Genomic DNA, 11,361 nt, shown 5'->3' with positions numbered 1-11,361 from the left:
TTTTTCGGTTCATTTTTCATGTTGATGTACTTTGTGTTCAAGACACTCACAATTCAACTGATTAAATTCCTTTTACAAATATGGAACTGATTTAGAAAGGGTCAGGCTTACCACATAGCGGTATGTGGGAGGAAATATGCGTTTTAACACACCACACTACATGTGCGTGTAAGAAATAAAATACAAAAAATATATAAAAAATTTAAATAAACAAAAATTAATGGTATGCCAGCAGTTACGTCACGTCCGAGACTCCGCCCATGTGTCTCAGCCAATCACAGTTGTTGAAAGTCATCACTAGGACAACTTCGGCGACGCCCCTTGGCTGACTTGCTCATCAATCAAACCAACATTTTCCTCGTGTTTTTTTCTTTTTTTTACCGTGACAACTATCTGGAATTCTAGTGTTGTTCTTTCTGATTGCGCCCGATGTGTTTAAATTTTTGAACTTTGTAGTTTCAGCTGCTTGTCTGAACGTAGGTTCCCTCTCTCGACGAACCGGTCAACAGCAGCTGACGGAACACTTTAGCCCGCAAGCCTCTGAGCCGACTGTTTCCCCTAGTCTCAACTGTTCTTTGTCTCTTCTCCATTAACAAGTTAGCCACAGCCATCAATTCCCAGACGTGTTTGCTGACACTGGCTTACAATTAGATTTTAATCGACTGACAAGACCTAACTACACCAAAATAGGCAGCTTTGGAACCAAGATGTCCAACCGAGTGGTGTGCAGAGAAGCAAGTCACGCCGGGAGCTGGTACTCTGCTTCGGGTAATTGTCAACACAGCACCGGGCGTTTGCACACCGTGTGATAGCTGCCTTTTGTCTTTCATCCCCCCCCAGCACTGCATGTTCTGCCTTGGTTAGCATTTTGTAGTTTCGTCTTTAATACCCAGTAAAAGCAACCCCCCCAAATCGAGAGCTTTAGACAACGTTTCATTTGTTGATGGAGATAAGATAGCTAACATTTAGCAATAGCTTGTCTTGCTCGCTCATTGTCATTCGTCAATTTCTACCATTTACTCTCGTTTGTGTTTAACAAGATATCTACAGTTCAACATTTTCCAACAATTCGAGCAAAAAAGGCCAGCGTGACAGTCTTGCTATATAAAACATGGCCGCAACTCTTGATGCCATGAAGATACATTTCAGTCTTGTTATGACCTCGTTTAGTAGTGTGCAACACTGGAATGCTTTTAGTTATGCCGTTTAACAGTCCCTGCTGAGAGACAAACAGCTAGGTTAGGGTAACAACATCGCGCATCCACGTTCCCCCCTTCCCCCATCTCAGCAACCAGTTATCCCTTTAAGCCTCCCTGTCTGCATTGTAATGATAGCTAGTTTGTTCTATATATCGTTTCTTCTGCTCGATATGAAAAAGCTGCATTATCACTGTATTCAGAATTGATGCACCCACAAAAACTGTTGTTTTAACTTGAATATGTAAGGGATGGTATCCTCAACCAATATTTTATCTGTGCACCCTGGATGCAGTTTAGGCACACCTGTTAAAACTACTACAAATAATTTAAAAAAATCTATTTTAACACAAGCATTTCAGGTTTTTATTAATTTAGCTACATAAGACGGTTCAGTTTTAGAAACACCTCACAGTCTCTTGCAGTGCAGTTACATACCTCTGCAAAGTATAGCCGCTAAGGGTGTGCCTCTTTCCACAAAAAAAAGTGGTCATACTGCATAGTTTGATATTGATCCGATACCAAGAAAATACTGGCCCAGTATCGGCAAGATATATACTGATACAAATACTTATAATTAAGATAGAAGTATCATTGAATTGCCAAATCTCAATTGCTGTATCAACATTGGCCAACATTAGGAAAACAGTGAGTTTGACCTTAATCCTTAATGAACAACAGTCTGATTGGATTGATGTAAACAATATAGTTGCCATTTCAAAGTATTCTTAGCTGAAACAATATAAAAAGTATGCCATCTTTTATTGGTCTTTTCCTTCTATTTTCAGGAGCCCAGCTGAATGCACAACTAGAAGGCTGGTTGTCGCAAGCACAGTCTACAATCAAACCCGCCAGAGCCATCATAGCTCCGTAATCACATTGAAAAACTGAAGAGAAATGTTATCAAGCCATCTCATTTTTTTTTTTTTTTTTTTTTTGCAGGCATGCAGGGTATACCTACTGTGGTGCTTGTGCCGCGCATGCCTACAAGCAGGTTGACCCTTCTGTTACGTAAGTCTTTGATGAGTCTTTGTTTAAAAGTATAGTGAAACCTCTCAGGTCAGACCTAGAGACTTGCTCAGTATTGCGTGAAATCAAGCTTGAAAGTGTTTTAAGTTTTTGCACCCTTTATGACTTTGCCCTCCAAATGATACAACTTAACAGGCACTTTTGAGGTTGTGGAGTGACACGATGTCTTTTACTCTTCAGTCGTAGGGTGTTCATCCTGGGACCCTCTCACCATGTGCCCCTCTCCCGCTGTGCCCTATCAACAGCAGATGTCTACAGGACACCTTTGTATGACCTGAGAATCGACCAGAAGGGTATGATGAGATGATTGGATCAAATGAAAATCACCTTCGTGTGAATGCTATTTGGCTATCCGATTAATTCCAATCAATCTTTGATTTTCAGTTTATGCTGACCTCTGGAAAACAGGGTTGTTTGAGAGGATGAGCATGCAGACGGACGAAGACGAGCACAGTATTGAAATGCACTTGCCTTATACTGCTAAAGCCATGGAAAGGTAATTCATGTTTCATTACAAAATAATAGGCTGGATGTAAACAAAGGCTGAATGGACACAAATCTGGGTGTATCGTGACAGCATAAAGGGGATAATTTTGTGGAGCGTGTACTTGTGGGTTGTTTCATGCATTCAGCCGTTATAAGAGCTCTTTACAGCACATGCTTAAACATGAATCACATTGGTGCAATCATTCCCTTACATTACTGCACCCTGAGTGTTTTCACTGATTTATTCCAAATTCTTGTCAGCTACAAAGATGACTTCAGCATCGTGCCCGTGCTAGTGGGAGCTCTGAGCGAGTCCAAGGAACAAGAGTACGGGAAGCTGCTCAGCAAGTACCTGGCAGACCCTTCCAACCTTTTCGTTATCTCATCGGACTTCTGCCACTGGGGTCAGAATGGAAATGACGCGCATATATACGTATGCATTTTAGCGATTCTTAAAAAGGTTGACTTATTTTTGTTTGTTAAGGTCAGCGGTTCCGATACACATACTATGATCAATCTCAAGGGGAAATCTACAGGTCAATTGAGCATCTTGACAAAATGGTAAACAATGTCAACCTTTGGAGTGTGTTCTTTTCAGAAATAATTGTTTTCAGAATAGAATGCACTCCGAGTGAAAGTCATCCATTGTGTGTTATCTCTTTGTCTTGAAAGGGGATGGGCATTATAGAACAGTTGGATCCCATGCCGTTCACCAACTACCTGAAAAAGTACCGCAATACCATCTGTGGGCGTCACCCCATTGGAGTGCTGCTAAATGTGAGTAAATGGGGATGAATATACTGTTTAACAAATAGACATAGCTGCCACATGGTTTACTGCCAAAACACTCTACGCCATCAAATGGTGTTAATAAAAATAGATGGATATGTATAAGCAAGTTGAACTGTACTGGAAGTGAAGTTGATGAGATTTTTTGCAAACGGTCAAGGAACATTAAAGAAAAGCATGCCAAGATGAGAACACTGAGCGCATGTTCAGTCAGCGTTGTGTGTTTTGATGTCTTTCAGGCTGTGGCAGAGCTGAGGAAGAGCGGTATAGACATGAACTTCAGTTTTCTGAACTACGCTCAGTCGAGCGAGTGCAGAAACTGGCAGGACAGCTCTGTGAGCTACGCTGCGGGGGCGCTCATCGTTCATTGAGGTCGATGATCGCAGGGGTCACTGCATCATCGCAGCCCTGCCGTTTATTATCTATTGCCATAACCAGACCTATACACGCTTGCCCCCCTACCTTAACCCCCCCTCTCAGAAAAAAGCAAAGCCTTCTATTTGCAGGAAGGACTCAGCCACGTCACCCTCCCAGCGCTCCTGTCTTTCTCCCCACTATCCTCCCAGTTTGCTGTCAGTCTCAGAATATTAGGTGGAATATTTCAGTTTCAAAGCGACATTCTGAGACGATAGGTCAATGGAAAAATGTAGAGGTCAGATAACGTTTAACATGATTATGGTTTGAATTAAGTGGCGATCTTATTTGGGCTCTTGTGAGGGCCACAGTCGTCCCCTGTCCCTCTGAACTCAATGGATTTTGAGTTGTGGTAAGCAATCATCGGACACTTGGTGGTTCATGCTCATGTAATCTTCCTCAGATAAATAATGAAAACAACAAATCTGCAGGATATGGAAATCAAAAATAGTGATATATTACAGGAAAGCTAAAGAAGTGTTTTTTCAGCTGTGTCAAACCAGTTTCACATAGTACGTTGGCATTTTGAACAACAGGGCTGCATTTAGTTGCGTTCACTAACCCCCTGCTTTACAAAACCAAAAACAGATAAAGCTCACATTACTTAAACTTGTTTTAATCTATTTTATTTTTAACAAAATCGTATTTATCCCCTATCTAGTTTTAGTAGTTGTGATATTTACTGATTACTGTGTAGATTTGGACACAAGCAGTGTTGTCGTAGATGCTTTTTAGTCATCAACATAATTTTCCCCATTAAACCAGTGGTGCGACAAAGCGTTCCATTTTAAAGCTACAAATTCCGATGAAGTGTGCAAATTGCCAATCGTGTTGTGAAAAAGATGGTTGTTTACCCCCTGCCCATTTACTGTAGGGACTTGTAGAACATTACCAGCATTTGTTTGAATGTTTTGGTTCAATTTCAAATTTGGAATCATGAGACTGTTAACATATGACAACAGAAAGCATTGGGAGTGTTTGAATTTAATCACGAGTGGCATTAAAGCTTTTTACCTTATATGCACAAAGCCATAATGCTTGGCTGTAGTTGGAATTTAGCAGTTACATCTGCTAAATGAAATGTGCCCCATAATGAGGCGGTTAAGTGCATACAGAAACAGAATGCCAGCAGTTGGTTAATTGTGACGGGAGCATTGACTCATGGCAATATATTTCTGGCAGCACACGGTTTCCATCATCCTGCCGTTTTTGACACGGGGATTCTCTTGATGTTTCCACTTTTAAAAAATGGTGAACATAAACGAGTACATTAACCCCACCCCACACACACACTTTTGAAGAGGAAGCTTTAGCCGCTTCTCAATGAACACTAAAAGAAGTTTCTGGATTTGATGACAATTAGGTGGGTAAATTCTTGTGAACTGGGCAATTTTCTAATCTGAAATTGTGATGTGGTGTGTCCACATTTCGAAAACATAGTTGGGGAAAAATATTTCAACTAAAGTTGGAAGACACTCAAAGTATTCCAAGAATAGTTGAGCTGTAATCATCACTGTAGGTGGTGTTGTCCTCACCACCATATGAAAGTAAAGAAAATACTTTTGTTTGAAACAATGTGGCCACAGACTGCAAGTTGAGTCTGGTGTTGATTTCAAACCAGTAAAGCATGACACTGTGTTGTTGTGCCTTTTTATCAACATTGCACAAACACATTTATAGTGTATTCTCACAAATAGTCTTATTTAGAAAGTGTAATCGTTTTTTTGCTATGTGCCCTGCCCTGCCCACCACACCACACCCCACCCTGGCCTTCTTTACCTGGTGCCCACAAATGCCACCTTCAGTCCACGTGTGTGTGAACTCACCCTCCCCCCCCCCCCCCCCCCCCCCCATCTGTTGGTCTCCAGTGCCACCAATTGTTTCCCATTTGATTTCATCAACAGGGAGTGGTGGTTGTCCCCCCGCCACCTCACCCAACTCCTGTACTAAGACAAAGCCTGAACCTTAACACTGTTCTTTTGCTTTCTAATATTTGTATTTTAGATGTTTTTTTTCCTGTGTATTATTTTTTTTCTTGTTAAGAACACGCTAACTTACATCATTTTCCGAAAATATACTACTCCCGAAACGGAGTTTTTTGATCTCAGGTTCCACTGGCAAAGCATCGCAAGAGATTCTCCAGATAAGGCAAAGGATTTATGTTACAAAGCAAGTAAAATATACTGAAAAGCAAGTATGTTGTCTTGTATTTCCTTATATACACTTATAAATCCAAATGAAATAAGTGACAGTACTGCTCAAAATATGTAATCTGATGAAATGCAGATATCAAAGATGATAGAACATAAAGATAGGATACAAAGAACATTCTGCTTACGCTTTAAAGTAGACAATGGAACCTCAAATTACTTAAATCAAAGGAAAAGAAGTCCTACCAGGATACTGTAAGTCACTGACTGTGCTGCTCCTCAGCAATTGATTTCTAAGCTTCTATATATTCAAAGTTGTTTATTTTTGTGTGTGATTCTTCTCCTTCAACAGGAAATTCAAGTACCCGGGAGGTTTTACTGTAGATTAGGCAATTGAACCTAATAAACTCCCCTTTGTTTGAAAAAGCAAACTCCAAACCTATTTAAAACAACATTAACCATAATGTTATGCATTACATTAATAGTACAATTACGTAAGATGTTGTTGCTGACAGCATTTTTTTCATAAGGCCAATGTCTTCAAAGAGCGTGAAAAAAGTAATTCACATTTGTGTATGCACACAAAGTCATAGTGGACACACCTCTCTTTGCTTTTGAGAGCTTTCGCGGCGGTGGCTGGTTGACATTTCTGAGGATTTTACAATAGGGAAATAAAACAGGCTTGACAGTATGTACTGCAATAAGGATTTGCTTAACTATCTCAGCTTTGGCATGGTCTTGGCAGGACTATGGCACCTCTACCACCACAAGAAAATCCAAACCTGCTATGGTCGCCACATGGAACACACGCCTCACACCAGGTTGGTGCCAGCCAGTCTGGCTTGGTTCCTTCAGGAGTTACCAGCTATTGTGATCCCAATACTTCTGATGCTCATTCCGCATAAACCCAACAATGTGGGAAAGATGCTTCTACTTGGAACCTTTTGCCTACACTATTTTCACAGGTAAAAGAAAAGCAGTCGTGAAGAGCTCCGTCTGCAGATAACAGTACAAAGACAGCCATGACATAACTAGATTTTATTGGCAAGAGTGCAAGCAAAACAATTACAGTAAGGAACCTGATGTTAGTGCATTAAGAGCACAAATATTTAAAAGTGATAAATAATGGAGACTGGCAGATACTGTAAATGTTCAACTTGCTTCGTGAACCCTCTTTCAACCCCCCAGGACATTCATCTATTCACTTCTGATCAGAGGACGATCTTACCCATTGAATGTGATGATGGGAGCAATGATGTTTACATCTGCAAATGGGTTCTTGCAGGGACATTACCTATTGCATTGTGCACAGCTGGACGAGTGGAAAACCGACTGTCGTCTTAAAATTGGTGCGTATCACATAGGCTACATTTTGTTACATTGTATTATAAAGTGAATCCTTCATTCAGATGTGCAGTGCTTTACAGCTAAACTATTTTTTGATGAATAATCCTGAGGACTTCTTTTAGGTTTATTATTTTTTTACACTGGAATGGCAATCAATTTGCACAGTGATTATTGTCTACGTAACTTAAGGAAAAATGGGGAAGTGATTTACAAGGTCCCCAAAGGTAAGAAAAAGTTTATACCCCAGTTAACTCATATAGTATTAGCTATGTGTGGAATTGTTTTTTCATGTTTTCTTTCAGGAGGCCTTTTCAAATATGTATCTGCTCCAAATTACTTTGGAGAGCTTATGGAGTGGTTTGGCTACGCTATAGCCACATGGGGCCTTCCATCGCTCTCGTTTGCTGTATTTACGACATGCTTCATTGGTCCAAGAGCTATTTACCATCACAGGTGATTATTACTAAAAACGTAGCAGTGTGGAAAAGAACATATCACATTCCAACTGAGTGACAGAATTTGCTGTTTTTTTTTTTTTTAGGTTTTACAAGGGTAAATTCAAGGACTACCCCAAGTCACGAAAGGCTCTCATTCCATATTTACTTTGAGAAATTGTGATAATGGAGAAAGGGCTGCAGAATTTGCTACTTTTATTTTGTTCATGTTTAAAAGCTGGTTTACTGGTTAAAAGCGTATTGCTGACAGTAAGAGCTAAATACATTTACAGTCTGTCACTTGGAAAGATCTAAACCATACTGTAACTTTTAAGTCAATTTCCCTTGTAGGATAGATACGCCTTGCCTCACAGGTATTTTTGGATAAAACATTCACTTTTGATGCTTCAAAAGGTTCTGGCTTGAAAATGATTAGCGATAAAGGCATACTGTAAGTGTTGCTTGATGCAATTTTGCTACTCTGGCATTTATGTAAATGGTTAGTTAACTAAGGGGCCTCAGGCAAGGTCTGGGAAAACAATGAGCGTTGAAACTCTGCAAAGTAAATGTTCCATTTTTCCCCATATTCAGTCAATCTTACGGCACACATTTAGTTGATAAACCAAAACAATTTTCATGTCCTTCTTAGGAAACCAGAAGTTGTTTTTAATGTTTTGTAAATTGATAGTTCATAATATAAATTTTCCTCCTGTACTTGTATTGCTTTGAATTAAAAGGGAAGGGGAAAACACGTGTTGTACTATAAGGTCCATCCATGCATTTCCCTCCACTTATCTGGGGTTAAGTCGTGGGGGCAGCAGTTTTAGCAATGAAGCCCTCTCCCCAACCACTTTGTCCAGCTATTCTGGGGGGAATTTGAAGATGTTCCCAGGTCAGCCAACGTGTCCTGATTCTTCCATGAGGTCTCCTCGCAGTGGTACGTGCTTGAAGCATCTCCAACTCAGTGATCGTGCATTTGAATCTCTATGCGGTTTGTGATCAACTGGTGGCGAGTCCAGGGTGTAGTTTTGTTGTCATAAACCACTCTTAATATTTTTCGTCAGTTCTTATCTTGTATTGTATATCGTATATCGAGGACAACATTTGCAGTTTCTATAGCGACTTGTAAAGCATTTAGTTTTGCTGTGAAGGAGTCAATCACATCGACATGAACAGCTCCATCTCGAGACAAGGATGCAGGTGAGAAGACTGCATATTTAGTATTCAAGTGACACCACTTCTTAGTCTGGTTACTCTTCATCAGCCCACAGCCACACTTGCTGTCGAAACTCTCAATGTCCTCTTGTGTCACATCTTTTGGAAGAGTCCAGTGGTGAGCAAAAGTCAGATCAATGAGAGAATCCCGAGTGTCATGCTGTAGTGCTGCAGCCACCGACTCAAGAGAGCTGCAGAAAGCCTCCACGCCAAGAAGGTACTCCGTTTGCAGGCAACCTAACACTGATGCGCTTGATGTGGCGGCACACTAGGATTATAATGGGGGAATCAGTAGAGGAAATAGAGACAGCAATTAAGACAAAATAGAAATCACTCTTACTTGATGTCTGATGTAAGCAGCTAAGTGGGTCTCGGTGCACCCGCCTCCAAGTAAAGCAAACGGTTCCCTCAGGGTAAGTCGTAGCACGTGTTCCGTCTTCTGAAATGCCACCTTTCAAGGCCACACAGACAAAAATAAACAATATAAACAAAAATATAACCACCTTTACTTTTTTTTTTTTAAATCGTACCTTCAATTCATTTAACATGGTCTCATTCCTGTGACAGAGGACTGTGGTACAAATCACAGACTCCTCAGCAGGATATAAATGCAGCATAGTCTTGGATCCAAAATGTCTTGAGGTTACGTTCCTCACTTTTCCATAGGCCTTGTGTGGGATTGTCGTGTGTAATGTCGCCACAGGTTGAGCCCCTGTAGAGGTAAACAAAAAGTGTGATGAATAAAGCCACAGATACAATTCACATTAAAGTAAAGGAATGGATTAGAATGTTAAACATTTACCCAGATCTCTGATATTACTAGAAATGATTTAATACATTCTAGCATTAGACCAATTATATACTGTATGCAATATTTGAGGGCTGTAAATTAATAGCTGACGTTGCAATAATGTCTCAAGTTGCGGATACCTGTGAGTTGAGTAAGCGGCTCCATGAGATTAATTCCCACCCTCTCCACGACTATGATGCCGTGACTCCTTAGGTATTGCTGCAGAACTGGATGGATAACCTTCTGACAAACACATAGCTTCACATCATCTTTCAATGCCTGTTTGCCCATATCGAGGAGGTGATCCAGGATCTGAGATTCCATGTCAACGCCGTATTGGACCTCAATCGGTCCATCCCCTATTTCAGAAAGGTCACCAGCAAGGGATGTGCTGAACAATACCACACGGAGTGGTTCGCATGGTTGAGTCATCAACTCCAAGCTCTCAAAACCATCTGGAATGTCAATTAATAATCCTGGAAACACTGCAGATTCCATTACAGAAACACCCTCAATGGACACAATTACTGTCTTGCCCAGAGTTACTGTACCAGAGCTGTTAGACGGTACAGTTAGTAAAAAGGCTTGCACTGCCAACTTGCTGATGTGAAATGCTTCATACTCTGTTAGCATACTGGCTGGTTTGCTGCAGAGAATACTGTCAGCCAACTTGATTAAGTTTTGGCTACTGCAAAAGTCGAGCTTCACTTTACAACCACACGCTTCTTGGTGAAGGTAATCGGTACACAGACCCAAAAGGTGTTTATTTATCCTGACAGCTTCATTTTGTCCTAGACCAGACACTTTGACTTTTTCAATAAGAGTCACACAAAGTATAGCTGCAAACAACCCGCAGTCACTAAAACGAGATACGTGACTGCGAACAGAGGCTAAAATTAGATTTAGTAACGGTGTTGATGAATAAATGGCTGGAAGTAGCACTGATGATGTTGAGGTGGTCACAACTTGTCCTCCGATGTTGTTATGAATGTGTTTCAGTCTACCCGAGGGACCATAACAAGATCTGAGAAGCTGACCCAAAAGATGAAGCTTGTTCAAAATGTCACTGTTTTCCAATGGTTGATCCGTGCAAAGCGCTGGGGATTTCTTAACGAGTCGAGACATCGCATTTCCCTTAAATGTTCATTTGAACACCAAATTGGGAAAATGTGGTTCTTGCGGATGAATTGGTTGACTAAGCTGCAGAGTTTAAAAACGGTGTTGCAAACTACGGCTCTGCCTGATTGTAATTAAAAGTACAACGGAAAATGAGGGTTCAGTCACGTTAAAATAAAAACAAAACAAAAACAACATTATTTTTGGATCACATATAATTTAACGATGACCATACTTGAACAGGCTTAAATCAATTAAGTTATTTCTTTAATCAAATGTAATACAGGCTTCTATATAGAATACTTGTTGCCATAGCAGTTGCCAAAGCGTCGGGTCCTGCGGGTCCTGCTTGTCCGGTGGTCGCATAAATAAAAACATTTCAAACCTACGGTTAT

The 11,361-nt window shown here is 40.6% G+C and overlaps 3 protein-coding genes across 3 annotated transcripts; 2 read left to right on the top strand and 1 right to left on the bottom strand.

Annotated features, from left to right (window-relative positions):
- The first annotated feature begins 316 nt into the window (after positions 1 to 316).
- memo1 (mediator of cell motility 1) lies at positions 317 to 6,108 on the top strand. The gene is made up of 9 exons (XM_037271868.1): positions 317 to 768; positions 1,985 to 2,066; positions 2,139 to 2,207; positions 2,406 to 2,518; positions 2,610 to 2,721; positions 2,973 to 3,115; positions 3,196 to 3,272; positions 3,384 to 3,488; positions 3,740 to 6,108. Exons 1-9 carry the CDS (start codon positions 708 to 710, stop codon positions 3,869 to 3,871), a joined length of 894 nt encoding a protein of 297 aa, XP_037127763.1. The 5' UTR covers positions 317 to 707; the 3' UTR covers positions 3,872 to 6,108.
- Positions 6,109 to 6,221: 113 nt separating this feature from the next.
- On the top strand, positions 6,222 to 8,305 carry srd5a2b (steroid-5-alpha-reductase, alpha polypeptide 2b). The gene is made up of 5 exons (XM_037271869.1): positions 6,222 to 7,029; positions 7,253 to 7,413; positions 7,534 to 7,635; positions 7,714 to 7,864; positions 7,953 to 8,305. The coding sequence occupies exons 1-5, from the start codon at positions 6,755 to 6,757 to the stop codon at positions 8,017 to 8,019; spliced, it is 756 nt and encodes a 251-aa protein (XP_037127764.1). The 5' UTR covers positions 6,222 to 6,754; the 3' UTR covers positions 8,020 to 8,305.
- Positions 7,946 to 11,056, bottom strand: mkks (McKusick-Kaufman syndrome). Its single transcript, XM_037271867.1, has 4 exons — positions 9,991 to 11,056; positions 9,591 to 9,772; positions 9,401 to 9,511; positions 7,946 to 9,328 (listed from the first exon to the last, which is right to left on the bottom strand). The coding sequence occupies exons 1-4, from the start codon at positions 10,973 to 10,975 to the stop codon at positions 8,906 to 8,908; spliced, it is 1,701 nt and encodes a 566-aa protein (XP_037127762.1). The 5' UTR covers positions 10,976 to 11,056; the 3' UTR covers positions 7,946 to 8,905.
- Positions 11,057 to 11,361: the final 305 nt, after the last annotated feature.

The sequence above is a fragment of the Syngnathus acus genome, chromosome 15 (genome assembly GCF_901709675.1).
Source record: "Syngnathus acus chromosome 15, fSynAcu1.2, whole genome shotgun sequence".
Classification (NCBI taxonomy): Eukaryota; Metazoa; Chordata; class Actinopteri; order Syngnathiformes; family Syngnathidae; genus Syngnathus; species Syngnathus acus.
The sequence above is the reverse complement of the archived record's forward strand: the minus strand, read 5'-3'. Positions and strand labels throughout refer to the sequence as shown.